Raw genomic sequence first — 17,669 nt, 5'->3', positions numbered from 1 at the left:
ACTCGCTACTCTATCATAAGTAGTTAGTTAAATCCAAATAGCATAATAAAAGTATAAAAACAAGTAAGAGATATAAACTCAGATATTAAAACAATGTGTCATTTGTCATTTACTATTCAGGCCATGACATAGAAAGTATCTACACTCTGTTTAGCGTCACAGTGGTTAGTTGTGCGCATGATCAACACTCATATTGTCATTGGTCTAAAAGTATATACTGTTGGGAGGGCGGGACATCCTGCAATGGGTCGTTGTAATTGGCTTCAGTGTTGCAAACCGGGAATATTTTGAAAGTAAATTTGTTAGGGTGTTAGCTGTTCGGTTTGTGTCTGTTGTACTGAGCCGTTCAATTGCCTTCTAAGTTCCTGTAAAAGTCCTAATGGAGTTGGAGTCACACGAGACTCGCTCTGCTGGAGAGAAGGAGCCTGAAAACAATACGTCGGTGGTAGACCTGTCCCCCTTCGTTAACTACCAGCTCAATGTGGAGCATAACATCAATAATGAGGATACTTCCGCCACAACTCAAGGTCTGTGATTACTCGGTTTGAGCAGGATGGATGATAGAGGAGGTCAACTAAAGATACCTCAACAGGTCGCAGATTGGAAATGTTTGTGTATGTGTATACATATGTATATGTATATATCAAATCAGATTTATTTGTAGAGCACCAATAGCCAATAGCACCACAACAAAGTTACATCAAGTCACTTTACATTTATATAGAAGTTCTAGACCAAACTAACCCTAAACCTCGTTATTGAATTATTTAAAGAGACCCCACAAATCCCCCGATGAGTAAGCACTTGGCGATAGTGGCAAGAAAAACGTCCTTTAAGAGGCAGAAAACTCGGGTAGAACCAGGCTCAGGGGTGGCGGCCATCTGCCTCTACTGGTTGGATAGTGAGACTGGGGGGCGGGCGGTTGAGTTGAGTAGAGTAGGAAGAGAATGAGAGCAGGGGGAGGGGATATTCAACACAGATGCAAGTAGGAACATAAAATGTATATACATAGAAATATGGGAGAAACAGGCCTTTGGTGTAATGATGATTCACCACCTGCAGGATGAGGACAGAGAGAGACAGGAGAGGAACTGGGAGAGACAGAGACTTCAGGGAGAACATGGTTAGTAGTATGTAGGTGCATGCGAAGGGGAAATAAAGAGAGAGGTGCTCAGTCCTTCCCCAGCAGTCTAGGCTTATAGTAGCATAGCTAAATAGTAAATGAACTTTAACTATAAGATCTGTCATAAAGAAAAGTTTTAAGCCTGGTCTTGAAAATTGCAAAAGAGTTTACCCCCCAGACCAATACTGGAAGTTGGTTCCATAGGAGAGGAGTCTGATAACTGAAAGATCTGCCTCCTGATTTGCTCTTGCTCTTGGAGACTCTGGGAACCACAAGTAAACCGCCATGGTTTACCTGATTGGATGACCTGACTGAAACAACAAGACAAGATAAGGACAACAAGACAGCATCTATCCACATCCTCTCTCGTCTGCAGTGAGAGAGACAGAGTGATTCATCCTGAAATTTCCAGCAGAAGATCATCTTCTCCAGACCAACAGACTGCTGAAAGAACTAAGTGCAAATCAGCTGTTAGCTTTCAGAGGAAAGAAGAGGAGGATGTACTTCAGTCACCTTGAGCGGGAGGAAGAAGGGGCAGAGTGCAGGAAGGGAGGCAAGGATGGAGGAATAGAGCAGCAAGAGGAAAAGCCCAAGGACAACAAGATGAGAAAACTGTGGGTCCAACAGAGGAGGAAGAACAAAAACAAATTCAGAGAGGAATTTTCCTTCAATTTCTTCAAGAAGAAGAATTAAAATTAAAGGAGAAATTCAGAGAAAGAGGAGGACTGATCATGACTTATCTAGCTAGTTCTTAATAACCCCTGACTATCCGACTAACTTCATGTATGTGTATACACATACATGAAGTATTCATGTATGTGTATACATGATATCAGTGGATTCTTGTCCCCTTTTTATTTGTATTAACATTATCATTTTTCATATTGATGTAATGTTTAATTGTCAAGAATAAGTCTTTATACATTTGATCTAAAATCACAATTCTTCTCCCTTACCCTTCTACAGCTGTTTTTCAGAGGCATGAGGAAGATGAAGACGGGACTGATGATGATAGTGGCACAGACCATTTTAACGCTGAGAAGTTGGGTACTCAGCTGCAGAGGTGTGAGCATCATGGTGGAATTACTTCAAATCTTCCTGACACCTTTCAGACCAACCACCTGCTGTTCTACGAGAGGTTCAAGGCCTATCAGGACTACATTCTCGGTGACTGCAGACATGCACACATCGCCTGCCTCAAACACAAAGTTACTGATGGAAATCAAATTCCTTAACATTGTGTATATGTCTGCATAGGAGATTGTAAGCCCTCTGAGGTGAAGGTCTTCACGGCAGACTACCTAGAGAAAGTGCTGGAGCCATGTGATTGGCTGGCCCTGTGGTCAACTGATGTCTTTGATGTTCTGGTAGAGGTGAGGTCAATAGATGTATTTGTTTACAGATTCCTGCTTTATTTGATACTCAGCAATACAACCCCCTTCTAGTTTTCTAGGAACAAAGTGTAAACACAAAAAGCAAGTATCAGATATTAACCTTTTGTCCTTCTAAAGGCTGCTGCTTCCCGATAGCATGAGCATCTTTTAGTTTTGTTTGAAACATGTCATGGAAAATAAAATCACCAGATCAAAACAGTTATTGATTGATTTATAGGAGGATATTCTAACCACAGTAAAGAAGTACTCTTACACAATGCTGATGAAAACATGCAAGAGTCAGCACGTGTGTATGAGCATATGCTCTTCGTAAAAGAAAAGGAAAGAGTAACAGTGACTCAGGTCAGCGAATATTAAACTGCACTTCATCACTTTTCTCGTCAGGTCTCCTGTAAATTGACTGTTTTAGAGGCTGCAGCCGCGTTTGAGTTATACCCAGTAAGAACTAGTAATAATAGTAGTAAATCTTTATTGCTTCCAAAGGTCATTTTAGGTGTAGCATGAAAGACAGAACAAATACACAATAAAACACATGAACATATGCAAGACCACCACAGACTATGGTTTGTGCAAAACAGCTGGATTATAAATTTGAAGATGCACAAAGGTGCATAGGAATAGAAAGATTAAAAGTGCAGGTAGGATCCACATCTGATACACCAGGTGCAAAAGAAATAAAACATAGCCCCTCAGTGCTGGTTAATAGGACCCTGAGCTCTATAGCTCCTAAGTGCTCTAACCCTATATTGACGCCCAGACAGTAGAATCTGGAATTAGTATAAGGGTTGTAATGATTCAGGAGAGATGGAGGTGGCCTTCCGGACTAAGTGCCACATAATGCAGGTAGACTCACCTGGAACACCCTTGTGATCTTAGAGCAGGTATTCACAATCTGTGTAATTTGGTCCTACACTTCACTTTAAGGTTGCTGAACCAACATGAGAGCAAAAGTTAAAACAGATTCAAGAAAGGCAAGACTGGTATGCCACATTAAAAAAAAAAAAAAAAATTATATCCTCAATAAGAGCGGTCTTTGTTGTGCTTTAGAGGGTATTTAATTAATGTATTCCTTCCACTCCCACTCCACTCCACTTATTATTTATTGTAAATATTTATTGTATTAATATTCATTTTACTGATGAATTACAGGTATACGATATAGAGCTGAAGGACCTGAAGGCATGTGTGAGACTCGTCTATCCTATGCAGTGCGACACCAGAGGTTGTGAACTCACTAAAGACTCCATGCACTCTTTGCTAGAAGCCACCCAATACAAAGTCCCACTGCAAGAACTCCAGGTAGTCTATGAAGAGTCTGGAAGATTTGATCAAACAGCCATGGCTCTGGAGCACCTCAGGTGAATGTACAGCCCACATGATTGATCACTCTGATAAAGGGTGACTGCCAGGCATGCCACGCCCTCTCTCTTCTGTTTTCTGACTGCAGGTTTTTCTATAAGCACATCTGGAGGCAGTGGGATGAAGAAGATGAAGATGATGACTTTGATTACTTTGTTCGTTGTGTGGAGCCTCGCCTCAGGCTGTAAGTACACCCTGTATCCCTGAAATGGTCTTATAATAATGTTTGTTTGTGCATTCCCATTATTCGAGCTGTCTTTTCTCAGCTACTATGACATTTTGGAGGACAGAGTTCCAACAGGCCTGGTGGCAGAGTACCAGTCCTTACTGGAGAACTGCTTCCAGTCCTTTCAGCAGTTCTCCGAGCTACGCATCAGCCTCAGCCCAGATTCGGACTCTGAGCCGGACAATGTGTCAATGGTGGAGGGTCTGAAGCTGTATGACCAGTTGGAGACGCTTAAACGGAAACTTCACATCATTGAGAACCCCGTGCTAAGGTAGAGTTGTGCACCATCATCTCCACTGATTTTCTGTCTCTTATGCAACTGTTTTCGGCATTCACTGAGTCACCACCTATGCAGGTATGTGCTGGGCTATAAAGGTAATGTCAGGCAGCAGTGTGTGCAGAGTCGTGGGCCCAGGACATCAGGCATGAAGGTGGTTCATGTGGTCACAGCCTCCTGTAGCACCATACAGCTTCAGTCCCTCCTCAGTTCCAGACTGCAGCCTCTGAGCTCCCATGGGAACACAGATATCCAGGTCAGAACCACAAACAAATTTAAAATTTAGACAGCTGTACACACACATGCCTGCAAACCAATTTCCCTTTAGAAATCACAGTCCACCTGAAATCTCTACACATTGAAATGGTCAATGCAATGTACCTCATGAATGTTGATGCTTACGAAATTAACCTGCTGATCAACAATATTGAACACTTAATCATGCCAACTGAGAAGCTGACAAAGAAAAGACAGTGGACAGGGCTGAAATAAAGGTTCTTGTGGGTGAGGTGGAGGCCAGGAAAAATGTTATTTTGTGGTCACAGTAGTGGTATCACAACTAAATCAAAATGTAGTGGGTGGCAGCATGTTGTTACTGATGTGAATGATGCAAGCTCTATTTGTCAGGATGAATGAATAATGGAAAGTTTTGGTCATTAATTACTTGGACCTTGATTGTATGCACACGTATGATTCAAATCAGCAGGTGAAAGCACTTATAGCAATGTGAGTCAGTTGTGCCTATTCCACTTGGGAAATTGGACATTGCTTCTAATTGATTTTAATGTTGGTCTGTTCACCTACAGTGTAAGAAAACTTGATGCACTGATATTAACAATGTCATCCAAAGCGGTATTATTATGCTCAGAGACAGCTGGGATGTCCCAGACCTGAGGATATCATTTAATAGAATTATATTATACCCACAATATTATTGAGAAACATCAGATATTGTTACTGATTAGAAAAGGTTGCCAGAAACACAATACTGGCTAACACCTTGAATGCAACAGGATGGTACATTTCAGACTGCACTGGACCCAGTTCAGCATATAAATCTAAGAGCGCAGCTCAAGGGAATTTCAACAAGGCATATTAGCAAGTCATCATCATGGACCAGGAAATCTTCATAGCCTCTCCCTCCTGGTCCCACCATTGGCATGATCTTCGAGCAGTGCAAGCACATCCATCATGCAGCATTATGCACAAGTGGCATCACACTATTTTTGTGCTTACTCAGCAATCAGACTGTTTGCCACAATGAATGCATCAATCAATGCTATCCGTCCCTCTAGTATACCATTTGAAGATAGTATGAGAGTGAAAGTATGAGATATGAAATAATGTGCTATAATTCTTCCTTTCCATTCTTATGGAATGCTGATGGTTCACTACCAACACAAGAACACATGCTGTCACATTTACATCGTAGTGACATACTCCTCTTTCAGGCCCCAATTTGTACATACACATGATGATAAATGAGGCCCCTGGTCCTGATAAATGATAAAGACAATTAGCTGATAGCTCATTAACATCTTTTAAACACGCATGTGACAAAACACGACTGAAGTGACTGATTAGGGACATTTATTTTCAATCTGCACCAGCGTCATCTGTAGGAGAGGCTAATGGTGTGTGTTAACATGAGCCATCCATGGACTGTAATCTAAACTGTGCTTAGTTCCACAGTGATCCAGTCTCAGCTGTGGACTCATGCTACCAGGGCGATGTGGTAATTGTTCTCCCAGGGATCTACAGTGTGACCAGCTCCATCTTAATACCAGATTCCATCACTGTAGAAGGTATAATTTGCTGGTGAAGACAACACCTAACCAGAGGTTGTATTTCCACTATTTTAATAGTCATTCTCTCCTGACATTATTCTAAAATCATTCCATTATGTGATAACTAGGCTACTGTCAGGTTTAAACCACCTAGAACATTATTAAACACACAGGGAAGAAAGACAAAGGACAACAGCGCTCATTTTACTTGCAAGGAGAACAGACAGATGTGCTCAGTGACACTCTCTACCCGCTCTGGAGTATCTCTTCTGTTCTCCCCCTTTTTATTTCCTTAGGGTGGTCCCTAGTTACAAAATCTTGCAGCTCTCAAGGTGAGAATACACAGCTGCAAGTAGTGAATGAATAGACGCTTGTTATATGATTTATATTCAAGTTATAAGTCACAAGAAACACAAACACATTGAGGGGTTAGTTTATGAACGAAGTAATCTCGCTTTGACATCCTCCCTTTCTTCATAAATCTTCTTCGGAGGTATGACCTCTGCTCCTGCTAATAAAAACACAGGTTTCTGCATTCTTGCAGGGTCAGTAAAAGTTGAGCAGTACTGTGATAATCACTTTATGTACATTTATTCTAACAGCTACTATATATGTTCTTGTCAAATGCAGCTCTGATGACGTCCTAGGAAGGACACTGATCTGCTTCACAATGACATGCTGTGTGTCAGTTAAAGACTTTATTTTTTAGTGACAGGGACAAACACTGTCACTGTCATATGTAAAGTGACCTGGTGTAACTCTGCTATATTTACCGCCATATAAATAAATTTGATTTGACAAAACAAACTAAGTTGGTGATCTGGGCAAGTATGGATACAAATTGTCACAGACTGTTGTATGTTTGTGCTGCTGATGTAAGCTACCATTCAGAAGTTTGTGACCACTTGCAAATTTCTTTGTTTTCCAAAAGAAAAACCATTTTCATGCAATTCACAAACTATTTTAAACATTTAGATGGGTCCCAAACACCAGTTTCAATATCAGCAGTGAAGAGGTAACTTCAGGATGCTGGATTTCATGGCAGAATTGCCAAGATAAAAACACATCTTAGACTGGCTGATTTAAGAGAACATAAAAGAACATAAAAGAACTAAAGAGGGTGAAATGAACGGCTGAAAAGATGTAACAACTTCTTAATACCGCTTAATACCGTCAGTCAAGCGTGATGGAGGCAATGTGAAGGTCTGGGGGCTTTGGATGTGGTAAAATAGGAGATGTGTACAGAGTGCAAGGCAAGTTATCACAAGCTTTTGCTGTGGTGTTGCACTGTAACAGAGGAAGCTTCTTTTCACTGAGAGGTGTGTGTCTGTATGTGAGACAGGCTTTGGGTTTCCTGATGATGTGGTGATTGAGAAGAAAAGCAAGGGAGACTCATTTGTGGAGTCCACAGGAGCTGATGTCAGATTGTGCAATATCAAGTTCATCCAACACGATGCCATTGAGGGCATTCTCTGTGAGTACATTACTATGTAGCATTCCCCCAAATATTTGTGATCTCTCTTTGATTCTGACTATGATGAGATCCCTGCTACTGTTATCAATCCCTTGTGTTGTATTGTTCCAATCTTTGCATAATGCTGAAACAGTGTAATGACATCTTCCAGGTGTCCGTCAGGGGACTCTGAACATGGAGAACTGTGTGCTACAGTGTGAAACCACTGGAGTTACTGTTCGGAGCTCAGCCTGTCTCAACATGAACATATGTGACCTGTATGGATCCAAGGTGGGTCCTCTGTGATGCTGATCATCACTATACTCCCTCTCTAACTGCAGATATTGCCATTATAGAGACAAGCTCTGTCTTTATCTTCTCAAGTAGACTGTTGACTGCAACCTTCCATCTGTTTGTACTTTTATTTATTTATTTTTTTAACAAACAAAGAAACAAAAAAAACCCCACTGATATCCATTCTAGACCCTCATGTTCACCCTCAGCAACTTTTTAGCTGTAATTGACAATCACATGCTGCTTTGTTGTACGCAGGGGGCTGGTGTGGAGATTTATCCTGGCAGTGTTTGCAATCTGGTCAGTAATGGCATCCATCATTGTAAAGACGGGATCCTCATTAAGGTGTGAAGAGATGTATTTAAAGGCACATGTCACAGGAAATGGTCCACACAAGGCAGCTGTAGCGTGACAATTGTAAACAGGTGAATCTTCAGGAAACTCCCTGCTTCTGTGTACGTAGGACTTTGCCGATGAGCTGGATGTGATGCCTTCTGTCACCCTGGAGAACAATGTGATCCACAACAATGAGGGTTATGGAGTTATATTGGTAAAGCCAAAAATTCAGGGTAGGTCACAGTGGCAATCATTAAGGAGTATATTGTCTCTGTACCTGACACTTACTGGAAACTAATTATTTCATCCTAGAAGGTCCTGCTAGACAAATGGCGGAAGATGGACAGCTGGGACGAGTTTCAGATCCTCCCAGTTTGAACTCTGGTGGCTCAGCATTTGCTAAGTTCAAATCCACAGGGAACGGCAATGAGGATGATGCATCCAACTCAGTCAGGAAGTGGCATCATAGTCTTCAGATGAGCAAAAACAAGGAGGCATCATGCGGCCGAGCCACTCAGGAGCTCCCTAACCATCAGATCTTTGTGTCTATTCAGGGAAACCAGTTCAAACGCAACTGCATGGGGGACTTTGGCACTTTCTTTTATTGAGAGAACTCAATTGCCCTGAACTTACATCTTCTTGCAGTGTGCAAATACTGATGACAGCTTCAAGTTTACAAGCAACCGTTTGTTTTGTTTTGCTTTTTCCCCCAAAGATGATAATGTCATTGATGGTGTAGTCAGCTGTTTAGATTCACCTTTTAACTTTGATCTTAGTTAAGAAGTTTTAGTTTTGAATGTGTCATTACTTTGAAATTCCATTGTCACCTTGTAGTTTTGTTTTGTTTCAGATCTAATAAATTATGTGATCTTGAATGAGGGTGAACACTAATGTTCTGTTACCTTGAATTATTTGAATTTCACTTAGTTTTTTTTTTTACACTGTTTACTTGGTTGAGTGAAGTTTAGAGTTTTCTGTCACATTGAAAGTGTTTTTGGTTTAAACTGAACACAATTGGTATTTGCAGATTGAATAGTAATTGTTTGTTGAAATCTCACTGTGTCAGTGCTGTGGGATTGACAATGTAGTATCTATGTTGTTCCCTCTTGGATTTTAAAACCAGACTTTTTTTTCTCATTTCCCCAATCAATAGGTTTTTATTTGTCCCTGATTTAGTCCAATAAATCCACATGACCAAATCTAACAAAACACTGATTATGTGTTTAGTTTCAAAAATATTCCAGGCAGGAGGTTCAACACACTGAGTCTATCCCTGAATTCTGGGATGGGGATTGAGTATCCAGTTCCAGAACAGCTGATCTGAGTTGGTTCAAACAACTCTTAGTATGTTCACTTTGAGTTGCGCACGTGCACAACCTCTATAAAAAGCCATCATCGATGGAGCCCCACTACCACGTGTCACCATGACAACCGAGAAAAAAAAAAGATCCAGTTATTTCAACCCAATGAAGTTGGAGGTCTTAATGCAGGCCTATGGAGAGTATGAGCACGTTTTCGTCGTAAATGTAACACCGCTGCAGCAGTGAAGGAGAAACGACAGGAGATAAAATTAATACACGAGTAAACGCGTAAGTTTGGATGTACTCTTCCATTGATTTTACATTTAACCGTAAGAGATCGTAGCTTACAGTTCTAAATATAAATGGGAATAAAATCTGATTTTCATTTAAGTGCAGTCCATCTGGAGAGAAGCGTACTTGGAAGCAGTAAAAAATTAAATATCAAAACATCATTCAAAAAAGGTAAGGGATATTTTGCTTGGCTATGATTTTGTTTTTTTTTTTTTTTTTTTATTGGCTTATGGTATTAAACAAAGTAAATATTAATAAAGCCCCTAACAAAATGTTTTAACGTCATCTCGTAATAGCCCACTGAGTAGATGAACACATCATACGATGTTTACCGATTTTTATTGAAGTAATTAAAAAAGTGATTATGTGTACACGAAAGAAATAAAATCTACTTATTTAAAAAAGACATTAACATTTGGATTCTGCTTAGCCAACAGAAAAAAGGCAGAGGCCCGAAAAATGAGTGGAGCCGCCACCACCACCTCTGACAGAGGCTGAGGAGCTGAGGGCATCCCGGGGTAACCTCCCAGGACACAAGTACTTACATCTGATGTAAGTATAAATTTTTGTCTTTTAAAAAAATAAAACTTATATATATATAAAAAACATTTCTTGTATATATATCTCCACTGCCCTCACAATCCCCCAACAGTTGTGGATGGTGTCATCTGCCTTGTTCAGCCTCCAACTGAAACTATTGAACACCCGGCAGCTGTAAGTATTCCAGACTCAGATCTTGCCTCAGGTGGCTGTTCAAAGTATTCTGAAACAGAATCTTTTCCTACATCATAGGAGGAGGAGGAGGAGGATGGTGATGAAGAAGAAACGCTATCTGCTGCCACAGGGAGAGCAGCAGAATGCATATCATTTAAAATAATAGAATATATGATTTCTAAATCAGTCACCTGCAATCCTGTTGAATTCCTCTTTGGTGTTTCTTACAGTTTTGTGTCTCGGGAACACTCCCAACATTGGGAACAGCCATTTCAGTGCAAGATTTACTTTTCTCACAGCTCTAAACACTGTTGACTTTCTAAAGTGCTCTGCATCACTGATATTGTAAAGAAAATTACCGTTTGCAAAAAAAACAAAAAAACAGCAACTTTGCTGTGATATGAGCACACATCCACAGTGTGTGAGGTTGGTGATGTATGGCCGGAGAGTGTTATTGAGATAAATGACAGATACTCCTCTGGAAACGCAAGGAAATCTAATTTCTCACCACGTAAAGGCCTTCGAGCTCAATCAGATTGGGAATGAATGGGCAATCCATGTCCAACAGCTGTCTTTGTGTGGGAGGAGACAGGTAGAAACTCAGGGTTTAAAGAAAACCTGCCAACAAGCAGGTTATGTTCACAGAGTGATTGACTCAGAGTTTCAGGTACCCCTCTTTCTGGAACTGATAACTCAGAGTTTCCCTCATCTCAGGGTTAACATACCCCGAGTTTTCACATAACTCGCTTTCAGGAATACCACTCTGGAATCCAGTGTCATTCTGGATATGCAGAGCTGCTGGGCACACCAACGCAATGTGACACAATGTGAAAAAACTTGCGCACTAAGCACAGCTGGGTGACTATAATGACCCAATCGCTGGGTTGCTGAAAACATTCCCAGATTGGGTGATTAATTTAGTGTTGGGTAAAATATATTTAGATAGACAGATAGATAGAGCTTTATTAGTCCCCAAGGGGAAATTCACATAGCCAGGAGCTCATTAAAAAAAAAAAATATATATATATATATATATATATAGTCTGAATCCTGGCAACAGTTGACAGTAACAAAGTCATGCCTCCTCCTTTCTTCTTTCCACTAGCTTTAGTGTCTCTGTCCATCCATATGAGAGTGAAGCCAGGTAGTTCCACACAGGAATCAGAGATGTTTTCATTTAACCAGGTTTCATTAAAACACATGAGGCTGCACTCACAGTATACTTTCTGAGGCTTTACCAATATCTCCATCTCATCACGTTTGTTGGGCAGAGTTGAAATTTCTCATGACAATCAATGGCAGAAAGGGCTTATATCTCCATTTCATGGCCTTCACCTTTGCACCAGCATGGCAACCCTTTAAATGAAAGAAGCTCTTCTCTTGAGTAAACTCTTCCCCCAACAGAAATAACCATCAGCAATTGACAAAAATTATAAAAATACAACAAAAATATGTTAAAATTTAGTAAAAATTGAGAGCTACCAGACTTTGCTGCTTCTTAGATAGATAGATAGATATACTTTATTTATCCAAGGCTGGGAAATTGCAGTGTAGTAGCAGCATTACACACAGAGACATCAAACAACATAGGATAAGGATAAAAATATATACAGTAAAGAACAAATTATACATAATAAATATCAAAATAGCAAGCAAAACCAATAGAATAAAAATGTTTTGTACAAAGGAAAAAGTATAAGGAGAACTGTGTGTAACTGTTTGTAGAGTGCGAGTGTGACTGTAAATGATGACCAGAATAATTTTAGCTGTTATTATACAGTGTGATGGCGTGTGGCAGGAAAGATTTCCTGTATACAGAGCTGTAGCAGCCTGTGGGAGAAGCTGCTCCGCTTTCGGTCCACTGTGTAATGGAGAGGGTGCTGCTCATTATCCATAATGGATAACAATTTGTTCAGCATCCTCCTCTCTACCACAGTCTCAAAGGAGTCCAGTCTTAGACCAAGTACAGAGACAGCCTTCTTGAGGATCTTTTCAAGTCTGTTGGTGTTGCTGGCTCTGATGCTGCTGCTTCTTGTTGAAGTACATGTTCTAGAATTTGGGTCTTCTATTGCCGTGCCACGAATATTGACCACAAGCTAGTAGCTGCAATGGCTACACTGGATAACGACTAAGGCCTTGGCATGGAAGTACTAATTGCTGGGTGAATTGAAGGGTTTGCTGGGTCTGTTAATATCCCCCCCCCCCCCCCCCCCCCCCCCGGACCATACCCCTTTAATGGGTCATTTTCCCCGCTGCTCTACATTGCAGGCAGGGGGCAAGACACAATCTTCGGATCTTGGAAGTGTTGAGTTCCCCCAAATCGGAACTCGCGTGTTCGTTTGGTGAAGGATGCAGGAGACGTCCAGATTAGTTTTAACAAGTTTTATTCTAACAGCAAAATAAGACACAGAAAAGAGATCGTTTACAGCACTCTGGATCAGACTATGTTTCTCTGACCAGCATACAATCCTTGTGTCAGTTCACAAAGTCTGACAATTTGACTTCCCCTGATCCAGTGTAATTATACATTCATAAACAAGTAAATGTGCATGGGTGTTGCTCGTCTTCTGATTGGCTCTCTTCGGTTTCCTTCCTTTGTCTGACAATGACAGATTCAGTGCCTCGTGGATGTAACCTGAAACGCACTTAACAGAGGAAACGGCTGTTTTGCACATAGAGAACTTATCACATATTGGCCTCTGTCTTGTGACATTTACAACAGCTCACTTCTCCTTTGGGATGTTGTTTGTCTACTCCTTGTACAACACCAGTGTGTAAATGAGTGAGCTTGGTAGGTGAGTCTTTTTGTTTTCGGTCTCTCAGTACCCTTTCCACTGCACGATGTTACTGACCTTTGTCTGACCTGCACATGATTTCACTGACCTCTGTCTGCCCTGTGATCTGCAGCAAAGCATGCACTTTTGCATTACTATTACTATTACATTCGATAGTTATTTTCTTAATTTGATTATAATCACAGTGGTAGACTTAACCTGAGTAAATTATATCCCAACAGAAGTAAATGGTTTATTTGCTATTAAATGTTCTACACGCGTAACGATACTCACGATATAGCACAGCTTTTTGTGTTGCCCGAACCGGCAAGTGAGTCGCGAAGTTTAACTGTCAACTGTTCTGTCTACTTTTCCTAATGTAAACGTTACCTGTTAAGTGTGACGTCGTTTCAACGGTCATAACACGGAAAAGAAGAAATCGACAGAATCGCAACAAGTAAACCAAGCGACTCACTCACGTGTTCGGGCAAGTTGCTAAAAAAAAGTAAAAGTCCTCCGCTGGCCGGGTAGATGGTGTGAAGCTGTGGGGGTGCTGAGTGACGTACCGTCACGTGACGGACTAAAGTCCAATGGGAAAGCTTTGAGCGGTTTATTTACATCAGTGGTTCTCAACCTTTTTTGAACAAACGCCCCACTGAGCTACCATGATGCTCTTAGCCACCCCCCGACCCCCCTCCTCTAAATAAATAAATAAAATAAAATAAAAATAAAATGTGTGTGTGAGCATGGATTTTGATTTGAACATCGCCTCCAAAATATGTTTTTGACACATAGAGTATAATGGTAAACAACATGGAAATGTTACTTTACTTGTAATGGGACCTTGAGCTCTTCAGTTGATTTTCTGGAAAGAACTGTGAGGTAGAATTTAAGTCAAATTGGTGTTTTTACTGAGAGAAAGGCCACATAGCCTTTGAGGATTTTTGAATTTAACGTTTATATCACTTCACAGTATCACAGCATTAAGCAACGTGGAACTTTGCTAACCCAACGTGGAAGAAAAACACCACCACAGCAGAATTTGTTAAAACTTTGTTTCATAGGTATTTGTAGATACCAACAACATCATGCACACTTCACGTGAACAACGGTGAATTAACCAATGAAAAGACGAACCACTCGAACCACTGTATGACGGAGGAGATCGCCTTATTGCGGGAATAACCCCACAGTGAACGGTAAACCGACCATAGCTATTAGAAGAGAGTCTGTTTGGTTGACGCTCCGAGCGAACACGGTGTTGATCGTAGGGCGCCTTGAATACCGATCCCACAGTGACTTGAAGTAAGCCGCGTCTTTTGATGCCTTCTCCGGAAGTTTTCTTGAAAGATGCTCCTGTAATCGCGACGGCTTCATTGCTTCATTGGAGAAAACCTGCTCACATAGCAGGCACATCGGCAGATGTACATTGCTCGGTGATGGAATAAATCCGTAATTTATGTAATTTGCATTGTACTGCTGGCATTTTTTCTTATTTTCTGCCATTTTTATCGTACTGTAAATGTTTGTGATTAAACATGATTACGTAGTCTCGATTGTGTACGCTTTCATTGGTTATTGAATTAGCCCGCGAAAGTAACTCCGCGGAAAGGAGTTCCCAAAGGGGTTTTCGAAGGGTTTCTCTGCCGCTGTGGTTTGTTTACAGGCGTTACAATGGCGGCCGCTCCTCTCCTCTCACCTTGTGACGGGTGCAGAGAGAAGAGATTTTACCTGGTCATGGAAGCAGCAGACACGGGATTTTGGTCTCAGAGAGCAGCTTTCCTACTAACATGCCTGCTATGTCAGTAAAATTTATTGAAACACACATAAAGTCGATTTCCAAAAAAAAAAAAAAAAAAAAAAAAAACCTGGGAAACCATGGATGTTTAAAATGTAGAGTTCAAATTAAGCCAAGTTGTGGCGCCCCCCTCTCTCCTTGCGGGACGCTCCCCCAACCGCCCCCGTTGAGAAACCCTAATTTACATCAAAGTGTAATTCAAATTTTCCATTTTTGTGCGACTTGCACAAGAAGGGAATCAATTCCCTCAGAAGAGGGAATTGATTAGGGTGGCCATATTTCCAAAAAAGAGGACACTCGACCCGTCCACGAGATAGCCTCCTTAAATGATAATAGCAGTTTACTGATAAATTTAATATATTTAAAGTTTATATGTATGGATAGAATATTTTGTTATAATACGAAATAACGTCTCACATCCGGGGAAAAAGAGGACGTTTGGTCAGCCTAGCTTGTTTAATAATCCTCTGGGCTAAAGGGTCGTTTGTCATAGCTGATGGAGCCTGAGAAAGAGACTTCTGAAGAGCATTTTAAAAGCACGTAGGCATGGAGGATAGTTGTTTTTTTTCCCGCTTAGGAAACTTGTGGACTCAATGCCTTGACAGGCTGGAGTTTGTGCAACCTCCCCAAACGCAATAATTTACTATGATAATGAAAAATGTATGCAACACTACTGAAAACACGACACTCTGTAACACGCCCGCTCTGACTGATAATTCCTCACTGAGTGATGGCAGAGAGGCATATAGCTCCCTCTGCCTACGTCATATGGTGCGGTGTTGAAAAAATGAGCATTTTTAGAGGCTTAGCTCAAAACTCACTTTTTTGGACAAAATTTACGCTCTTATGCCTTGAAAAAAAATTTAAAATCTCCATTAACTTTTCAAAGGATATTTTGATTATATCATTATATATAAATTATATATACACACATATAAAAAATTACCTGTAATATGCACTCTACAGTTTTTTCCAATTGCAAAAACACAATTTTGCAAACTTGTGTAGTTTTATCAAAACTACACCGCACACCCAAACTACAAAATACTTAATATATCCGGCAAAATGAAGCACTGCAACCAAACTACATATAGCATTATCAAAATTAAACTTTTGCACCAAGTGGCACACATGCCATTCATATTACATGGGGTGTACTACATAGTGTGAAAGAAATTTTGGTTACACACCTGTGCTGTAGTCTAAATGTCTGGATGATAGAGGCGACAGTAAAATGGTTCAAGTTGGGCTGCACTCTCTGTCCTACCTCTTGCCCTCTTGCCCTCAGCCCATGGTTGATGAAATGATCAACTAATTTGAAAGTTCTTCTGAAACTTCTTTTGCCATGAACTGCTCTACCAGCTGTACCCCTACATCTCACCCTCCCTCTCCCTCTTCCTCCTCCTCTCTCTGCAACGTCTTCCATTGTTGCGAAAGAAAAAGGTGCTCACCTGTGGTCTTTTTATAGTGCTTACTTCCTGATTGAAGTGTTAAGAACTAAGCATTCAGGTGTTTTGTCAGGTGGAACATATATTGGCCAAATAGCTCATGTGGTGTCATTTTGAAATTGCAAACATGTGACTTGTTGTTGCTTATGCAGAGAACCATGTTCAGTTTTTTGAAAAAGTGCCATTTTCAAGTGCAATATGTGTGTAAAGCAGAAAATGTTTTTCGAGTTTTGGAGACTTGAGAGGAGGTTTTGCTCTCTCTGTGTCAGTTAAAATAATTGTGCTATGCATTTCATTTTAGTGTGTTAGCAATTGGAAAAAACTGTAAGTCCTTCGCTAGGAAGGATCCAACAGTTATCCTCTGAGCGCTCTCGGACTTGGACAGGAACTTTCTCATGGACTTGTCAATCAGTGGTTTCTTTTCGTTGTGACCAGAGGCATAACATTAGCCCACTGTGCCATCAGCTAATGTAGTTCTTCAAATTTTGGTGACCCTAACATAGCAAGTTTTAGAAACAACATGGTTCTTGTTCAATTGCCACATTTCAGGAACTTCATGAAATGCGAAATGTTCCCAGATATCTGCTTTTAAGTTGCATGCATATAGTAGATGGCAGTGGCGCTCATTGCGTGCGCAGGGAGTATTAGAAGGGTTTTTATGCACTGTTAGAGACTAAAGAACAAAGCTAATAGTTATTCTTTGTTGTAAGTTGATCTATATTCCTCCTATTTTCTTCTTACTAGGGAATTCTTAACAGAAAACAATTGAGAAGCACTGTGCTGGTGTAACTGATGTGTTCAGTTAAGTTTTTTTATAAATAATTCATATATCTCACCATGAATCAATTCTTCTCTTTTGTTAACATTTTGTTTTTGATTTCAAATCAAATCAAATCAGATTTATTTGTATAGCACCAAATCATAACAAAGTTACATCAAGGCACTTTACATATAGAGCAGGTCTAGACCAAACCCTTTATAAAATTATTTAAAGAGACCTAACAGATCCCTTGATGAGCAAGCAAGGGGTTAGGGGGTTTAGGCAGGAACATGTTGCTGCATGAAGTTCAATGTATACTTGGTTTTTGTGTGTG

At 40.5% G+C, this 17,669-nt stretch overlaps 1 protein-coding gene across 2 annotated transcripts; it reads left to right on the top strand.

Moving 5' to 3' along the window:
- The first annotated feature begins 301 nt into the window (after nt 1–301).
- Nucleotides 302–9,415, top strand: shcbp1 (SHC SH2-domain binding protein 1). 2 transcript variants are annotated; one of them, XM_029498409.1, is made up of 13 exons: nt 302–527; nt 2,090–2,290; nt 2,381–2,496; nt 3,667–3,875; nt 3,965–4,060; nt 4,143–4,373; nt 4,458–4,635; nt 6,064–6,184; nt 7,509–7,640; nt 7,792–7,910; nt 8,172–8,258; nt 8,377–8,482; nt 8,565–9,415. In XM_029498409.1, exons 1-13 carry the CDS (start codon nt 380–382, stop codon nt 8,855–8,857), a joined length of 2,037 nt encoding a protein of 678 aa, XP_029354269.1. In that variant the 5' UTR covers nt 302–379; the 3' UTR covers nt 8,858–9,415. The 2 variants fall into 2 exon arrangements, with proteins under 2 accessions (XP_029354269.1, XP_029354268.1); XM_029498408.1 differs by having other exon boundaries at nt 8,562–9,414.
- Nucleotides 9,416–17,669: the final 8,254 nt, after the last annotated feature.

The sequence above is a fragment of the Echeneis naucrates genome, chromosome 3, assembly GCF_900963305.1.
Source record: "Echeneis naucrates chromosome 3, fEcheNa1.1, whole genome shotgun sequence".
Classification (NCBI taxonomy): domain Eukaryota; kingdom Metazoa; phylum Chordata; class Actinopteri; order Carangiformes; family Echeneidae; genus Echeneis; species Echeneis naucrates.
The sequence above is the reverse complement of the archived record's forward strand: the minus strand, read 5'-3'. Positions and strand labels throughout refer to the sequence as shown.

What these genes read in the sequence shown, in the direction of transcription:
- shcbp1 (XM_029498408.1), top strand. Translation starts at nt 380, where the DNA reads ATGGAGTTGGAGTCACACGAGACTCGCTCTGCTGGAGAGAAGGAGCCT. An exon ending in ATTGAGAACCCCGTGCTAAG is followed by an intron (nt 4,374 to 4,457) that starts GTAGAGTTGTGC and finishes CCACCTATGCAG; the next exon opens with GTATGTGCTGGGCTATAAAG. An exon ending in TGCCATTGAGGGCATTCTCT is followed by an intron (nt 7,641 to 7,791) that starts GTGAGTACATTA and finishes GACATCTTCCAG; the next exon opens with GTGTCCGTCAGGGGACTCTG.